Source organism: Pterocles gutturalis, unplaced genomic scaffold (genome assembly GCF_000699245.1).
Source record: "Pterocles gutturalis isolate BGI_N339 unplaced genomic scaffold, ASM69924v1 scaffold5509, whole genome shotgun sequence".
Taxonomy (NCBI): domain Eukaryota; kingdom Metazoa; phylum Chordata; class Aves; order Pterocliformes; family Pteroclidae; genus Pterocles; species Pterocles gutturalis.
In genome coordinates this window covers 1-19,382 of record NW_010133036.1, presented here as the reverse complement: position 1 = coordinate 19,382, position 19,382 = coordinate 1, and the positions used below count along the sequence as shown (strand labels likewise).

General features: G+C 36.4%; 1 protein-coding gene across 1 annotated transcript in view; it reads right to left on the bottom strand.

The window, feature by feature from the left end:
• Positions 1-18,675, bottom strand: part of CENPF (centromere protein F, 350/400kDa) — a gene marked incomplete at both ends in the record, with an annotated part of 29,259 nt that extends 10,584 nt beyond the window's left edge. Inside the window, 12 exon segments of the mRNA XM_010081071.1 lie at positions 1,451-1,828; positions 1,901-2,643; positions 3,094-3,867; positions 4,488-4,574; positions 4,577-4,622; positions 7,540-7,662; positions 9,208-9,336; positions 11,558-11,760; positions 13,297-13,564; positions 16,404-16,453; positions 16,456-16,494; positions 18,560-18,675. Coding sequence (XP_010079373.1) covers positions 1,451-1,828; positions 1,901-2,643; positions 3,094-3,867; positions 4,488-4,574; positions 4,577-4,622; positions 7,540-7,662; positions 9,208-9,336; positions 11,558-11,760; positions 13,297-13,564; positions 16,404-16,453; positions 16,456-16,494; positions 18,560-18,675 — 2,956 coding nt within the window.
• Between the last annotated feature and the right edge of the window lie 707 nt (positions 18,676-19,382).

Below are 19,382 nucleotides of genomic sequence, written 5' to 3'. Positions count from 1 at the left end.
GAGCTGGGCTTACATTTGGCACCACCTGATGCTCTGATTTGAAATAATAAAACCAAGAAACTTAAAAACTTCAGGACTCCAAAAAAGAACTGGGTCTGAAGGCAGGACCTGAATGATTTGTACTGAGTGCTTCATCTTAAAAAAAGCTCCTGCTATGTATGGTAAGGAACAGTATTTCTTTCTCCAAGTGTCTGTGTATCAGTGTGGATGCTCTACATGAATTGCAAGCAACACATACAAGTGAAAGAGTTTCTTCTCTGCAAGGAACAGTTGCTCAGTGTTGCCCAGTTGGCCAAAATGTAGAGCTTCAAGATGCTCTGACTGTGAGAGCAGTGCTAAACTTTAATTCCTGAGTCTATGTTTACTGAGCACTGGAGGCCACTTGCACAGGACTTAATGTTCCAAACTGATACTCTCACTAGCAGAAAATATACCCGTTAGATTTCATTTTAAGGTGAATTAGTCTAACACACTGTATGCAAGAATTAAACTGGTTTTCCTCCAGTCTGAATGAAGCTTTGATTCTGCCTCTCCTTACAAGGATCAGCAAAACCTAGTTCACTAGTTGCATGCCACCTACAGTGCTGTAAAAAAAGACAGACCTGACCATCAATTGTTTTGTTTCCAGGTTGCTAGTATTTTGAAGCAATTCAGGCTGAAATTAAAATTAACTGTTCTGCTACCAGCTCATTCTGTACTGTTGACAGAACTGAAAGGAATTAGAGATATGAAAGCAGTCCTAGTTTTCTTGTCCCATGAAGGGGACATGGGAAGTGTGTGCATCTTCAACTAACTGTATCAAATCAGAGATTGAAGCTTGGAAGCATAGTACAGATGCATTCAGTGCATGCACAGCCACTAACTGGGCAGGATCCACACGTACACAGACCTAAAGAAAACCCAAGAAAGTAGTGCAAAATAATACACAACTAACACCTTTTTAGCATTTTGTGTTTTCTTGGCTTTTATTTGTCTGTTATTCAGCTATGCCAAAGGGTTCAGGTAGAACAGGCTTGGGTGAGAAGTCTTTGGCTCCTGTGAAGTTTACAAGCAGAAGCCACATTCTTAGCAAATTTTAGCAAATTCTTACTGCAGAACTTTGCATGCTAAATCAGAAACTTGGTAACTACACTGTTAACAGACCCTCACAAACTATTAACTTAAAAAAAAAAACCAGCAATTAAGCCACTGAGTAGAAAAGGGGGGGAAAAAAAAAAAGCTGTCAGAACAGAATAAACTTGTGGGTTTTGTCGTCATTTGTAATTTCTCATGATCCTTGTGATGCATAAACTGGTACCCAAGGTACACTCTATTTTTCTACTTTCTCTAAAGAACAGTACCACTTCTGTGGGACACAATTTTAAACACATTTAATTTCAAAACATAAATTTGGCTTACCATAAATCAAAGGGTTTACATAAAACTGATTTGCATTACAGCAATTACTTACATTTTCGATATCTGTGCACAGCAATGAATAAGAACTTAAATCAAGGACTTGGAGTTGGAATCTTGCACTTAAAAAAAAAAACGATAGATTCGCAGTTTTTCTTTCTGCTGCCAGTTTGCACTCCATCTCCCTAGTCAGGTTATTCAGTTTCTGCTGCCATTCTTCCTTGTCAGAGAGATTTTGCTGTTTAAGATGATCTATTTCTTTTCTTTCAGAAAGTATAACTTTCTTCAGCTCTTGTATTTCCTCATTTTTCATATTCTCTTGAATGTCAAATTGGTCTTCCAGCACCTTAATGGCCTTCTCATATGTCTGACACAGCATCTGAAGTTCTTCAATTCTACTCTCAAGGTTAGATTTGCTTGCAAAAACTTCAAGCTCAGTTTTGATTTTTTTCAGTTCTTAATTCAATCTACTCTCAAGGTTAGATTTGCTTGCAAAACCTCAAGCTCTATTTTGATTTTTTTCAGTTCTTAATTCAACACGTTGTCTTTCCTCCGCGAGATTTCTGGACATTTCAGAAATTACATCTTCTCTTTCCTTTAAACTATTAGAAATATTTTTATTTGCTTCCAGTAAAGTTATTCGTTCTTGCTCTAAAGTTCTGCTTAAATCCCTAAGGGTTGTATTTTCTTCAGTAAGTTCCTCAATTTTTTTGCTATATGAGCAAAACATTGAAGCCATGTTCTTCTCTGAATCCCATGTTCCAGACAGGAGCTTCAACTGTCTTACTGAATCCTCAAACAATTTATTATTGTTCTTTAAATCCTGAAGCTCAGCTTGTCGGATTTCTACTCTTTCATTCAGAGTTTGCAGTTGCATGTCCTTATCCTCAAGAATAGCTAAAGTTTTTTCAACTAGTTTCTGACGTGCTGAAATATCCGCTTCCAAGTTACTAATGTGCTGTTTAGTTTCTGCCACAAAGCTTTCATGCATCTGTTCTACATTAAATAATCTTCCTTCTGTTTCACCCTTTATTTGTGGCAAGTCTTCATACTGCTGATGCTGATCAGAATGCAGCTGCTTTTGAGCCACTACAGAAATCTCAAGAGAAGAGACCTGATCTTGCAGAATGGCCAGATCCTTAGTTTTTCCTGCTTCTACAAGCAGACGTGCTCTTGTACATCTGTGATCCTCGGCAATGGAGTTATTTCCAGCAAGCTGTATATTACCTAAAACAGTTTTATCCTGACCTGTGGGAAACCTTTTTAGAAGAAAAATACTTATGTTTATGAGAACCTTCTTAGAAGAAAAATACTTACATTTGTAAGAATCTTCTTAGGAGAAAAATACTCATGTTTGTCAGAACCTTTTTTAGAAGAAGGTCCTCATGTAGCTGATTTCTACTACAGGAGAAAATAACACCTGCAAGGGATGAGAAAGAAAGCAATAGTACAGGATGTGAGATAAGGAGGAACTGAAGGTAAACAATCAGCATGAGTAGGTAATGTTAAGGGTCCCGTTCCCAGGACCAAAGTTAGCCAATGTAACTTTGTCTTTAGGATTTTAAAATCATTGTATCCAATTAGTAATTGCCATATTTGCAGGAGCTCTATATAAAAGTGTGTAATCGAGGCATAATAAATGGTGGCTACAGCATGATCATATTGGTCTGCGTCTGAGTCCCTACCAGCGGCACTGACCACTTTGTAAATTAACTTTTCCATCTTCTGTCATTTCTGAAGTATCTTTTGCTTTTACAAGACCACAGATTTTTTCATATTCACCAAGCAGGTCATGGTAATATTGCTCTCTTTGGAATCCTTCACCTGCTGATAAATGTAACTTTTCTTTTAGTTCACCAACTTGGTTGTCAAGCTGGAATATTTTACAGGACGTATTTTCTATCTCTTTAAAGTACTTTTTAACAGAACATTCTGCTTTCTGCTGAAGTTCATCAAAAGCTTTTTTTTGTTCTTCTAATTCTGCACTTTTACATTGCAGCATGTCTTTAAATTCTCTAATCTCTGCACTTTTCCTGTCACTTTCAGTTTCCATCACTCTAAGTTTCTCACTATACTCATTATTTTTAATTTTCTGACTTTGAAGGGCACTCTCCAAGCCATTAATACGAGTCAGCATAACTTCCTTTTCAGACCTCAGTTTATTTATAAGATTATAATTTTCATTTTTCCATTGAGAAAACGCAGTAGCCTCTTTTTGCAATTCTTCACATTCTCTCTGCTTGAATCCAATGAGCTTCTGCAAAGCTTCTGATTCTTCCTCCATTTTACTTATTTTGCAGTTTTGTTCTTTAATATGATTTTCTTTTTCCTTGAGCAGGTCTTGGGTAGAATCTTGTTTCTTCTCCATGTCAGCTAAAGCTATTTTCAGCCTCTCCAGTGAAAGGGAGCTCTCTTGCTTTTTACATTTCTCTTCCAGTAACTTCAGCTGTGCTTCCTGACAAGTATTTTTATCTGTAAAAGAAAATACCATCACATCTTCACCAGTCAATACTGGCAATTCTACTGAAATTCTCTAATGCAATGAAAAGCTTGGTCATTAATTTTAAGGAGAACAGAATCAAATTCAAAAGCCTCATTTTGAAATCTTACATGAAGTCTGATTGATGCACAGAAACGAGTAGAGATCTATCCCCTTTTTTTTTTTTGTCAGATCCACCATAATTACAAAGTATATTTCAACCCAGTTCCTGAAAAACAAAGACTGAAAGCAAGACTCAACTATTGGTAGTTAGGTAACATTTTTCTACTTTTTTTGTTTTTCAAACTTCGTGGAACACATAAAAGAATTACAAAACAGAAGTTTTCTGGTTTAAATAGATTCTGTGACATTTGGTTTGCTGATAAATTCAGTACACTTTGATTAATTTCAAAATTGTGTATCTTCAGGAACTGTATAAGTTCACAGACAAAAATTCATTTCCTTTTATGGCAAACTTAATTTGGTTAAAAACAATAATCATATCACACAGTGGAAACCTTTTTGCTTAATTCACAATGAAACTTGCAGGATTGCAGGAAACACATCATTAAACTTGTAACAGGCGTTCTGCAAATTTAAATACGTAACTCACTTTTCATCTCTTCTGCAAAATTCTGGCTCTGCTTTAGAGACTGCTTGATCATATTTAGTTCTTCTTCAAGTTGGTGGATCTCTTGCATTTTTTTTCAAGTTGACAGTCACAAAGGTTTTTCTCCTGCTTCACTTCCTAAAACAAAACCAAACACGACCATATTTCATGTGAATTGCCAGAAAGATCAAAAAATGCCATTTATTTAAAGCTAAAGAAAGATATTCTATTAGGTCCTATTAAGTTTACTATGCCAAAGCAAGAAAGGAAACAAATCCCTGCAATGGCATCAAAACTAACAAGAAATTTAAAGGTCAGATTTCACCCATCATCTCATGTAGACACAAGTTCTCTTTCCACATCATGGCAAAGCTGGTCAAGTGTCATTTAGAAGTGTTTACTCTTTCAGAGGGTTGTCTTGCCACTAAGAGTATTTTCTTCCAATAAATTGAGTTTAAAAAAAAAAAAAAACAAATGCCAAAACAAAACCCAAACAAAACTCTGTAACTATATTGCATCTAGGAAGCCAAACAAAAGTTCTTTTAAGGAAACGAATCCTTTTTCTCCAAACTCCTGTGCTGCTGGACAGCAGATGGCATGCAACTGGCATGGCCCAACTGGAAACAGGCCGTCAGTTATTCATCTGTTTACTACTAGCAGATGGGCAGCAACTCACAAAAAGCCAAGCTCAAGAGATGGAAAGGTCTGGATAAAAAGAAAATAAAAGCTTGCTGGCATGGCAGGCTTGTTTTTGGAACAACATAAATAAATCACTCTCAGAACATGATTAAAATTGTCCCTGTCACTACCAGTTACCTTCCCTTCTACTCATAGCCTTTCCTACCCACAATCAAAAGAAAAAAAAAATGCAGTCACATGTAAGTTTCAATGAAGAAAGTTTTCTAGTAATCTTAACAGTATTTTTTCAAAGAACTGCAAGTGTCCAAACTTCTTGCATTCAAAGCACCATATGCAGATGCAATACAAGTACACAAACGAAACAAGCCTGTTCATTAGAAAATCTAGGGTGACCTATGGAGAGAAAAATGAACAAGTTTGAGGAATAAAAATGGCTGAAAGGTCTAATTTTTTTTTATTTGGTGCAAAGATTCCAAATAAGCAGCACTCAGCAAAACCTAGGAACCCATAATTTAATGGACTAAGTATCTGATGGTAACTAGCCATTTACATTTTCCAAAGCTATAAGCAAAAGAATCAATTTGGTTTCAATCCAGTTATGGATTCCACTTGTACGTTGTTTTACTCTGGTTAGCCATTCTGCAATTGTCCCTTGAAGAAGCAAAAGCCAAACCAAAGCAAACTCCAGAACAGGTGTACTATTATTCTGGAGAAACTCTTCATGGGGCAGGCTTACGAGCCATTCAGGGACTAAGTGACCATTTTTTCCAAGAATAGTTATCAGCTTGCTTGCACCATCAAAATATAAATCATACGCTAAGATGCCAGAACTGCTAAGCTATTGAGATATCACCAGTGCAAAGCTTGAAGTCCTTGGAATAAGGACTGTCCAGTATATTTGACAAGCGTATCTGTTTTGCAACTTTTTTGGAACACCAATCGTATGATACAGTAAGGACCAAACACAGCAGGGGATTAACCAGGGGAAAATAACTGTATTCTCCACTGGGTAGCTAGGTGCTTAGCATAATACTGCAACAATTTCGGTTGAATAAAGGAAAAGAAATGCCAGTCTCACCCTCGTTTTCTTTTGCTATGAACAAAATCTGTCAACAAAGCCTCCAATACTTTGAAACAATTCTTTCTTTCTCATACGCAAGTCTCAGAATAGAGAACTGTAGTGTTACTGATCTCTTCAAATATTACAGTCTTCCCCAGATTAAGCTTCTTTATAAATTCATTGGTCATGTTCTAACCCACCATCACTGTCACCAGCTGTTCAACTGTCTGACCAAGATACACAAATATGAAGAAAGAATCTGAATATAGTTACAGACTAGTAAAATGGATGCAAGACTGGTAAATGAAATTAAGCACTCCCAAGAATTTGCACCAAAAAAAAAAAAAAGTGTTTCCACAAATTAGACGCTCTCTGACAATGGGATCTCAAAAAACTGTATCAAATCTAACTTCACTCCATAACTGTAATTGTAATCTACCAGCACGAATGTACCTAAAGTTTCACAATATACTAAAGCTGTACCAACGTTTGTGCTGATGTGAACAGAACCAACTATTTTACTTAAAATTTGTTCATAGAATTTTGACAGGTAATTTTTTGGCAGAAATTATGCCAGATTATTTTACATCTGCTCATGATGATGGGCAACAAGCAAAATAAGAGCATTTAAATAAAACAAACTGTGACATGGATTATGTAGGATTATTGAGTTCTTTCTTTTTTAGTTCCAGTTCTCCAAATAAAGAATAAAATTTGCATCAATAGGTCTTGAGTGGCACAACTGTAACAATTTCAACTGATATAAAATATCTACTCTATATAAAACGTATCTGCCCTAATTGCCACCAAATCAAAACAACATAACTGAGAAGACAAAGGAGACAAAGTGAAAAGGTTTCTGCATGTGTGAATATAAGGTAGTATGGCAGCATCCAAAGACTTCTCTGAATTTATTTTCATTTCGGGAAAGTTATTACAGAAGTGCATATTTGTTGGACTGTTTCTTCTAAGAAAAATGTAGTCAATGATTCTAGAACTTACTTTTAAAATCAGACAAGCATGAATATATTTTTATTTCAGGACCAAAGCAAAAATCTCTTGAAACAAAAACCTATTTTTGATAAAAGATAAGTCCAACATGAACTAGAACCGTATCAGCAGCATTACAGCAATTAATCCTAACCGCGCAGCCAATTTCACAAATTTCATTCACCTAAATGATATTAGTTAAGACCTCATTTTGTGTTACAAGTGAAGATAAGTTATTAAGATAATCTAGAGAAGCATTTAAAGATTGCTTATGGGAAAATACTCTGAGTAAATGCTCAACACTATTAGTGTTTATAGATTTATTTATGCTGTTAATTCTATCAACTACTCCTCTGCATTGGTTACCTCCAACCTTCTTATCAAATCAGTTTCTGTAGCCTGAGCTGCTAGTAAAGCCTGCTCTGCTCTGCACAGCTTCTGGGTGAGATCACTGGTATCACATTCCAAGTGTTGTTTCACTGACATTACCTATAAGAATGTTGAAAATCAATATGAGATTCACAGGCATATAACTTTAAAAAAAAAAACCCAAAACCTCACATACCTGAACTCCAACATTCTATTACAAAATAAAACTACATTATTTTCTCCCACCATGAACCTGCAGTTGCTTTTCTGTGGTTTAAAAATAGCTACTTATTGCCTTTCCACTCTTTTGCCTCTGTCCAGAAAGATGGTATGTCTCTAAAATACATATATTTCTAGACTGTCTGAAATCATATTAATACATCCAATTTGCAGCTACATCACCACAATGATATCTGTAGGATAAAAATGAGTTTGGGAATGTAATAGTCTTTTTGCTAAGCTAGAAGAATCAGAAAGTTAGGCTCATAACTGCACTTATTGCTCCATTGACAGATTTTACAAAAACCAAACAGGTTTTAGTTCTTTCAAAATAGTCCTATAATGCTCCAGATTCAAAAGGAAGAAAATGCCATTATCAAGTCAAAAAAGGGAAGAAAGTCTATTCTGAGGTCATTAGGTAATAAATTAACTTTCTTGGAGAAAGAACTAAAAGGCACATCTTCTTCTCTATATGAAATCAATTTCTTCAGTAAGCATATACCAAATAACACGCATATAAAGAACCCCCCACTGCAAATATTTGACTGAATGTATTGCCATTTCTAAAATGAAACAAGCCTGCAAGAAAGCTGTTGTCAGTTTTAGAAATGCTGTTTCAGTTCAGCCTGCCTGCTAATGGGGCTTCTCAATATAACTCTCAAACACTTGTGGCCCTTTTTAGAAATTCAGTTAGCTCTGCTACTTTATAGCTGCTTTCAAGAGTTTTTTGAGGCTTTCAAACATCCCTCTTTTCTGCTCACCCTCTCTTTAGGCTTATGCTGCTTTCCAACTTTGTCAAATTATGGTTTTGTGAAAACTAATGTGTTCTAATAGTTACTTGCTGCCAAAGCTGTGGAAGACCTGATTCACAGTTACATTCCTCCTTAACACAAGCCCTGACACTCATCTGATTTTGTGGAGAACCAGATCAGGGAGTTCAACTGATAGCAAACACTTGTGGCCGTGTACACATATGCTAATTTATACAGAATTTTTCCTTTAGTTCTTTTAGCTCCTGTGTCAGCTCTCTGCAGGGTCATATGAGGGGTAGCACTGCTAAAAAAGAAGCACCAGGAGCGCATGGCCAGGTTGTGTGAAACAGGGCTGCTGTTCCAAAGGGCAACTCCCCATTGAACAGTTTAGCTCCCTCATCAAACTGCACCTCTGCACATTTTCTATGTAAGGTGTCTCTTGTGATCAGCCTTAGCTGCTCCTCTCTGTTCTGCATTCACCTCTCCTTCCCTGTGGGAAGTGGACTAGCCCCAGACTTTTTAAAAGCCTGTAATTCACTTTAAAATACTTAGAATTCCAGTGAGAAATGGTAAATACAAAACAGCTAGTACAAACATTAATACAAGTCCCCACATGAATTCTTTTTTGCTTTCTGTATAATTAAGACAACTAAATACCAGCTCTCATAGAAGATTTTAATATAAAAAAGCCTACTTTGTCAAATTCTGCCTGCAGAGCATTGAAGTCATTTTTGGCTTGCTGTAGCTCCTGATTCAGTTTGTTTCGTATCTGGTTGCACGTCTGATCCAGTGTTTGTAGGGAACGTTGCTGACAAGACAGTTCCTAGAAAACAGTGGTACAATAGTAAATATTGAAATAAACACATGACTGCTACAAGTCTCTATTTTGGTTACTGGAGTGATAACAACTAATTTTCATTAGCAGATATTGCCTGCTCAGAGACACTTCTCTTACACGGTGAACCACAGGTTAAAAACAACTTCGACAGATGCTGTAAACGTCACATGGGCAAGAACGGCCCCAACCCAATTTATGTCATCTGCTTAAAAAACACTACAGCAACATTCCTATCACAGAAAGGGAAAAAAAAAAATCTATAACTAGTGAAAGTAATGGTATTAAGATTCTTCATCTTAAAGATAAGTTTCATATAAGAATTACATTACACTACAAGTGGACAAATTAATCTCTGCTATTATTTACTCACTATACTATGCGGCTGATATTTTTTTCTAGGAAAATTTGTTAAAAGTCTCAAAATAATACCTAGCATGGAACTGAGCCAGAAGATAATCTTACAAGGGCAGTCATGAAAGCTACAAAAAACAGTGTTCCCAAAACAGACTTCCTGAAGTCTGTAGGAGGACAATCTAGTTTGTGTGGATCTTAAAACACGCCAAGTAGGCATCCATTAGGATTAACAGCTGTACTTGTCATTTCTCAAAGCCTGTTCCTATGCCTTTGGACCTTATAATTATGACTCTGCACAGATTTCAGAGGTTTGTTAGGATGTGAAACAATCAGAAGCATGAGGGCAATAAAAAGCAATGAATAAAAAACCAAGAAATTTATCAGCAATAATTGCTGTGCAAAAGAAAGGAAAGATGTGACACCAGCTGGCTGTCACAGTAGCTGACACTAGTAACTATGCTGAGTAAAGTGTATATTATCTGCAAAGTCCTCTTCTGCAAACCTCTGGTCATGAGCATTTCCTAAGCTCGTGCAAGGAGGCCCCTTTGACCCTACTGCACTCCTTATTAATGAAATAATTAAGTCAATGTCTTTATTACCCAAAGCATCCAATGATGATTTCTAAAGCTGATGGACTGAAATGACTGCTTTCTAAGCCCTACGTGTCACAGTATAAGAGGAAAACTGCAGAAAACTTTTCTTTCTTTAGATGAATGCCTGAAACAGAACTGCTTCCTCTAGTTTTCGATGTCAAAAAATTAGTTGTGCACATCTAAGCTGAAAGTGTAGGTTCCTTCCACTGCCAGCAGGCAAACACCCAGCTCCAGAGTGAAGACCCACACTTCTCAGGTCTTTCTGAAAGTTCGTGAAACCATTACAGGAGTTGTGGGAAATACCAGTTTTCCAATATACTTAAGTAGTATGTAGAAACTTGCTGACAAAGATGGATAAAAATTATTATACCCTGAGAAGATACACACAGAAACATCTTTTTTCCTATCCTGTAGATGAATCAAAGTAGCAGAAAAAAAAGTAAAAAGATAGATAGAAATATGAAGATTCAGTTAATTATTATGTGTGTGCACTACTTTCAAATTTGTCAAATGCTGCACAAAAGGACTTTAGGAAGGTCATACAACTTGACTAATCAAGAAGGAGAGAAAACTTCTTGTTATCTTTTGCAGTTTGTATTCAAATATTTTAAACACTGGCATTTTCTTCACATGATTATGAGCAAAACTCTGAACCATTTTACATTTTTATATGCATGCCTTTAAATACACTCTAAATTCTTGACTAAGCAAATTGCACTATCCTCTTGGTTTTTTACTATGGATGTAAACTCTGTAGGATTAGGTCATGAAATCCCATTTAGAAACTACAGACATTCTCAATTTTGCATAACATTTTTACACAGATTTTATTTTACCCAAGCAATTTACTATGGCCCAACACCACCCTGTAGCATAAGCAACAAATACTGATTTTTCAGCCAAAGTTGCATGAGAGAGTCCCTCTAAGGTCAGAACTTGCCACCAGATGTCATTGTTGCTCTATGTAACTTTATCAGAAAATATTTTTCAGAATTCCAGTCAATCTTGCCTGAGGATGAAAAAATATTTCTTCAGGTGGTTTAAGGACCTTCCAGGAAATGGGCAACTGCTTACCAGTATTTACATTTTTACAGGTAATACATATCAAGTTAACATATACTTCTCAAACCTTGATCCTCAGCAATCCTAAAGAAACTTATCTGAGAACCATGGTTCGTACTAAAGCAGCTGAAAACTGACACATATTAATACTGGGAATGCATTGTAAGAACAGTCAGATACGTGACGAAACACTTTACCTGTGTGGTAGCTTGATCAAGTTGCATTCTTATTTGAGTCAGTTTATCTCTGGTTTTGTTCAGAACTTTATCCTTCTGTGTTAATTCCAACTTCATTCTCTCCAGTTGCAGTTCAGTCTCTTGATGTTTATTCATATGGGATTTCTTCTCTTTTTCTTGAGTTTGCAGTTGTTGTTCTAGGTCTTTAACAGTGGAATTTAACTCTGAATTTTAAAAACAGTAAAGATAAAGGATACCTTCTGCTTTGAAAGGTACATCTTCCAGGCACTCAAATTTCCAAGTGTCTAAATAGTCTAAAATATTTCATATGTTTGATAACAACTGAAGTTCCTGACACAGGCAGACACCCCATAAAATGTTCAGCAAGCTAAAACCAAAACTTTCAACTCCCTTCTACTACTACATCAATAACAGCCTATCAAGACCAAAAGGTAGTTGACACTAAATCAATTATTTCTGCTTCGTAATCTACGAGAACACAGCAAAACATGAGGTCAGGCACAAATGCTGCAAAGGAAAAGGTAATTTGTTCCTCTGCTGTTTTGCTTTTTGTTTGTTTTTGTTGTTGCTTTTAAACACAGAGAAACATTTTACTTGACATAGCTATTTTAGCTTTTTTTCTTTTTAAAAGGAAAGATATCCTCTACAAACACTTGTTTGGGGCAGCTGTGAGCCCTCTGCTTCAAAGAGGCCTTTCAGTTATTGGACATCTGTAAATACAGGATTTTATATCTGAATCTTTTTCCTGCCCCAAAGCAGCATACATATAAAGCAAATCCAAGTGATCTTGTCACAATGTACATTAGTAAGAGTTTACCTTCCAAAATCACAACCTAATTTTACAGTAGAAAACACTAGTCAGCTACCAGGAGTGTTATCCTAGATTACTATTATCTGGTAATCCTTTTTATAGGAAAAAAAAAAAAAAAAAAAAGTGTATTCCTGATGCTGCATTTATATGGCTTCCAAGTTGAAAATGCTGCCTAGATGGAATTGTTACATGTAGGTATCTGAATAAACAATTTGAGAGTACAGGAACTTGTAAAACAGTCCTGCAAGAAAAGGTTGGTGGAAAAGCTGGTCCAAACAGTACGCTTAAGTAAATGTTCACCAAATCCACAACAAACCACTTGCTCTCTTCTGATTTTTTTGAATGCCAATATGCGCAACACAAGATATTTTGCTTTTTCATTGCACTTTGGGCATCATACTTCATTCTGTGCTCCCAGTAACATCCATTATGGACCAACTCAGTTATGCATTAAGAATGATCAGCCAATGAATTTTTAACACAGGTATTGCTCAGTCATAAATCTCGAGACTCATAAAATTAAGGAAGCAATACAACTGAATTTAACAGTGAGATGTCATAAAACCCTGAAGAGTTTTTAAACTCTTTAAGATAATTGTTCCGTGAGCAATGGAATTACTGTAGAAGGACATTTTGCTTTTTTACGATGTCCCCTACCCACCCCAAAAATACCAATTCCTCCCTTCTAACTCTCACAGCCTTATGTAAAAGATACCACAGCTTGTGGATAATCTCCATGTACTGGCCCATCATTGCAAATACACACACACCAGCAGCCAGCTGGGCTAGCTGCCAAAGGCAACAACAGGTATCTTTCTCTTCTCCTCACTAAAGCACTAATTTCAATGCCTCTCTTCTATCTACACACCAGCTTTCATGAAACCATATCGGAGACTGCCTCTGGGTTTTAAAGAAATGCATCATATACCTTGGTTCTGTGCTCTTAGCTGGATCATGAGTGAAGAACCACAATTCTCAGCAAAGCTGTTGTCAAACTCGTTCTTTTCTGATATTACACTAGAATTGGCTTCTTTTTCCCATGGAAAAGAGGATGTTGCAGAACTTCCCCTTGCAGGTGTTTCTTGATTTCTAGATGGTGTTTTTTCTTGTTGCCATGAAAACACAGATGAGGAGGCCTGATGCCGAGCGATCTCCCTGTGACTCAAAGAGCTTTGAGGCTGAGGCTGATTTATTTTCTGTGTCCAAGAAAAAAAAAAAAATCTACCTTTACACAGCTCACTATCCAACATATAATAAAATAACTGATTTATTAATAAGTAGATAATAGGTCATGGTCATTTCACATTTTTATAACACAACATCATCCACCAGTACAAACTACTATTTATAGTTATTTTTGATACTACATAAATTAAATTCCATTAACTCAAGTATCCGAGATAGCTTCCAAACACAAACCAGGATCTCCAAAAAAGTAGTTCAACCTGTGTAAGTAACATACCCAGATTTTTGTCTTTTTCAAGAGAGATCCCATCATTTACCTCCTACATTTTTCAAAATCGAAGCCTACATTTTTAAAGGCAAGTGTTGACACAAGTAAACTGCAAGAAATATAGAAGTCTAGACTAACATATCTGATATCTGAGCCACATTTAGTTCTTCTAGACAATCAGGTAAACTCTGAACAGATTTAAACTTAGACTAACATATCTGATATCTGAGCCACAATTAGTTCTTCTAGACAATTAGGTAAACTCTGAACAGATTTAAACGTATACACACAGAACACCCCAAAACTGCAAAAGTAAAATATGCCAGGTACCAGCTTTCAACCTCTTCCTACAGAAAAGCTAAATAGAGCCAAAACACTACGTGGTTTTTTCTCCCTAAGTGCAAAGAACCAAACCAAAACAAAACAAAAAACCCCACCACCACCAAAAACCACAAACTCTAAAGCCCCTATTGTATTTTTAACTGGATTTTCAAATACCCCTCATTTGAGTTTTTACTTTTTTCAAACTTAAGCCAGGTAATACCCCATCTGACTTTCGGTCCAACCAGAGAATATGTTGCTATACAGGAATAGCTGTGGTAAGACCAGAAATCTCTATAGTCCAGAATACTGTCTCCAACCTTGTGAAATAACTTGGGTTATAGAAAGAGCATAAAAACCTAATCATGCATATCGTAATCATTCCCCTTATATGCCATTTCAATTTATAGAGTTTGAGACAAAACTTTTAATCCAGGAAATTAAGGGGAGTTAATAATTTTCACTGAAATACTTTACATGAACTTTCTTTCAGATCTGTTTGCATTTTGGCCTTTTTACAATACTCTGTGACAAAGCGTTGTGCCATTTAACACAGTACAGCGTAATAAAATATTTTTTGTTCAGAGCCTGCAGATCTGGTACTGTAATTATGCCTCATGAAAAATACAAAAATGACCATTTCCTGTTTCCTCTCTTGGTCCTCACTCATCTTTGTACCATCCACTTCTACCATATCTGTTTGGAGAGGAGATGAACAGAATTTGCAGGGAATACTCAAGATGTGAGAGCCATTTGCCTACATACGGGCAAAGAATATTTTCTCATTAGTTCTTAATTTCTTTCCTAAAAAAATATTTTTCATCATTGCTGAACACAATATTGACGTTTTCAGAGAAGTAGCCACAGTAATTACTGAATTGCTTCCTGGAATAATTTCATTAAATTTGGAGCCTGAATGTACTGGGTATGCATTGTCCAAGTTATATTTATTTCCCAGATGCTTTACTTCACTCTTTTTTTTTTTTACACTGAATTTTACTTACCATCTTAATTACTGCAATTATTTAGTATTACAAAGTACTGTGTGGTTTTCAACGACCTTATCCAACTCTTTTTCAGCTCACTAATGAATATGCTGAATAGCATAGTTCTCTACCAATCCTTTTCAGGCACCACTGTTGATCATTTTCCAGATGTAAAAACTGACCATTTATTCCAAGCTGTAAATCTTTAAATTTAGAAGAACTCCCTCTTATCAAAATTGCCTAGTTTTTGCAGAGTTTTGTGGATGTCCAAAAACATTATACTGAATCACACTTAACTCACACATTCTCTGATTTATTTTTAACAAGCCCCAAAACCCTGAAAATACGTGCAACATGATTTCTCTTTACAAATAAATGGTTGATCTTTTCTCCACACACCATACCTACATATGCATCAAGAAACACACTGCTTTAAGTTTCTAACAATTTGTCCAGGACAAAAATTTGGCCTGACTAAATTACATATCTAAGAATAAGTACTGTAAGCCTTTTTTTAAAAAAAAATTACATCATCCTTGTCACCTCCCAGCATCAAGAATGAAATAATCACATCACAGTGATTCAGCAGTTCACACACACTGCAGTGCCCTTTCTATTAATGGGTAAATAGTATCTGTATCTAGTCTGGTTTTTTTGTTACTATTCATTTTATGAATCTATTTTAAGACTACTTTGACTTTTGAGCCAGTGCCACAGACTCAACCCCAATAAAGAAAGGCTCTGATACAGAAAACTTTTCAAGCCCTTAGATAGTTAACATCAAATAAAAAACAATTTCATCTTTTCTGCAATGGCCCATTTTTCCTTGGGGGCTTTCATATTCTGGTCATCTACCAGCCTCAGAGATTCCCCAATACAGTTCCTACTACTTAGGTGTTTGAAAAATTGATGAGTTTTTATTTGCTAGGCAAGTTATTTCTCATAATCTTTTCAAGGCTATTTTATTATCCCATCATATTTAACTTGGCACAACCGACAGCGTTTTCTCTTGTCCTTGCTTGCATGAGACTTCCAGTTTTTGAAGGATGTGTTCTCGTCTTTAGTGTCCTTCTTTCCTTTGCTATTCAATTATGCTCGCTTTTCTGCCTTCTCCAAGATTACTTCTGAATGCCAGTACACACAGGTTGTCTTTTTTTTTAAATTATACTTTAAGTGATGCAGACTATGTTTCACTAGTATTCCACTCCATTTTCCAAGTTCACTCAGTTGTTACTTTCTTAAATATCTCATATACCATTCTCAAGATATACTTACCTTAACCTGGATGGTTCTCAGTTCTAATTCCAGCTTTTTTCTTTCTTGTACTTCTTCTTGTATTTTTCTTCTAATTCTTCAAACTTAGCATCTACAAAGACATGATGAATATTTCTTCATAATCTAACTTAGTACATAAGTCAGCTTTTTCTAGCCTATTGCTGTCACAGGAATGATGAAAATGAACAGCTATCAGAAGCGTCAGATCATAAGGAAGACACAAGTTTATGTACAATATGTTCAGCAATTTAGGACCTCAAAAGAACACTGGTGGGATATCTGGAGCTTGACATTAGAATGAAAACACAACTGTTAAAAGTAAGGATCCAATGCCAGGAGTTTATTGTTTTTAAAAATTTATCTCTCTCTCTAGGAAATGTGTATATATATACACATTAAAAAATACATAACATAGATGTGTTACATTATATATACACATACATACTTTTTTTTTCCTTAAGTTTTCCTACCAGCAGCCCAAGGGCATTACTATTTCTAAGAAATCACCAGAAAATAACACTGGAACTTTTCCTCAATTTCCTTTCAAATGCAATAGTAATTGGACAAATAATTTATTTAGCATTCTTCCACTGAAATTGTAGAGGAGCATATTAGTCCAAAACAAAAGTCTTGCTTCCCTTTTCTAGAATTTGTTTATAATTCTGCAACTCTCTCAAGAAAATTCTAGAGCTAGAATGCTTTGGCAGCATTCTAGGGAGGAGTTGAGGGAGGTGATTGTCCCACTCTCCACCGCACCTCACATACTGTATGCACTTTTGGGCACCTCAGTGTAAGAAGGATAGCAAACTATTTGAGTGTGTCCAGAGGAGGGAGACCAAGACAGTGAAAGCTCTCAAGGGCAAGACTTAGGAGGAGCCGCTGAAGTCACTTGGGGAAGAGAAGGCTGAGGGGTGACCTTATCTCAGTCTACAGCTTTCTCAAGAGGGAGCAGTGGAGAGGGAGCTGCTGATCTCCTCTCCCTGGTGACCAGCAATAGGACAGGAGGAAATGGAAAGACGCTGCACTGGGGAAGTTCAGACTGAACATTAGGAAAAGGTTCTTCACTGAGAGGCTGGTCAGTCACTAGAACGGGCTGCCCAGGGAAGTGGTCACAGCATCAAGCCTGTGAGAGTTCAAGGAGTGTCTGGATGATGCTCTTAGTCATATGATTTAGTTTTAGGTAGTCCTGCAAGGAGCAGGACTTGATGATCTTTAGGGGTCCCTTCCAACTTGAGATATTCTGATTCTATGATCTTAAAGAATTTAAGACTCCAGCTTTCAATGGAAAAAACTCTCCCAGAAATACTGTTTTAAATACAGTTATTTAAAAAATTTAATCTAATGTCCATTTCAGGAGTGCCATGCTTAGTGGAGTGCTTGACATTGCCACTACTGTACCCCTTTTCAGATATGTATAAAGAAACCAAAAGGAACATGAGTGCAAGAAAGTATCTCAGATTTCCCACTGGAGTAAGATGGAGATGCCAAACTCACAGAATATCGGTTCATAGCAAAGAACGAGGTAAACAGCACTCACTAACATTAAGCCCATCAAAGTTTTTCTGCATAGGCAGCATAAGGGTGTCCGGCTACAGAACAAGTTCTCTAGTTAAGGAAACTTCCTTTCACTTTTCCAGTTCATTCAAATATTTTACATCTAATTGATGTCACTAATTTGAAGATAGAAATGATGCTTTGAAGTGGACACAGTGCATAAATTGTGCAGGTTATTATGCATAATAATAGCCCCCCCCAAAAAATTCTAAAGAAATAATACATGACTGTTGACTGAACTTTGGCTAAAGCACCTGTGGTACACGAAGGAAGAAATTTGCTCTTCTTTACATGAAGGGAAGAGCTGACACTAGGAACAGGCATTCAAAAAAACTGCTGCAGTCTGTTGGTGGATATTCCTACTACTACTCCATGTCCATCAACGTAGTGCTGAAAAGATGTAATCTTTGCATTAAGCGTTCAATCTGCACAAATATGTTTTAAACTTGGAACCTAAGGTTCTATGAATTAGACACTCTCATAATAAGCTATGAAATAGGGACTAGGCAACTCATTACAAGTGCAATATACAAAATACTCCTCCACCTTCCAAGAAAACTGACAGTTAACTGTCTGTGCTAGATGAAGAAAAACTCATTTACCATTATGACTTTGAACTGGTGTTAAAGGAGCAGTAAAACTTTTCTGTGGAGTGCCGCTGAATGCTAAGTCTCCTGCGATCAATGTTTGCTGGCTTCTCTCAAGCTCACATTTGTATCTGTTTAGGAAAGAAGCAGCAGCAAAAATTAGTAATGGAAAATAAACGGTTAATTATTTTTAAGAGCCTAAAACACACAAATAAGTTATATGATTCTAAGAACTTAGTTTAAAGATCAAGTCAAGATACATCTACTGAAAATTTTTAGGTACTATAATACAGTAATAAGAAGAACATTTTATTTAGAGTTTCAACATAGTTAATTACATAGGAGTCAAAGCTAAAAAATAAAAAAAAACCAAAAACCCGAAGTAGATTACAATCAGTTAGAACTGCTTAATATATCACTGTGTGAAGCAGTAGTCCCGCTAAATACACCCAACTCACTGTAAACATCAATAATCTAAAACTCTTACTCTTCAGCAAGCATTTTTATGGCAGGAAACATACTACTTTTATTCTATGTTCTGATACTGCACACTTTGGGAAACCTATGCATACCTCATGAAAATGGAAGGGAATACCCTCCACCCGACGGTGCATTTTTCACGTTTACCACTTACATTGCTACCCAAAACACCACAGCAGACTACTCATTCCAGTGATTTTTGTGATCACGAAGAGTTACATACTCACAATGCAAGTTGCCGCATAACCTCTAAACTAGTTATCTGGTTTCATCCTGCCCCAGGAGCACAGGCTGATAAGACAACGGTTCCAGGCTGCAGCCCATCACACAGTGCTGCCGGGTCCTGCACTTTGGTCAC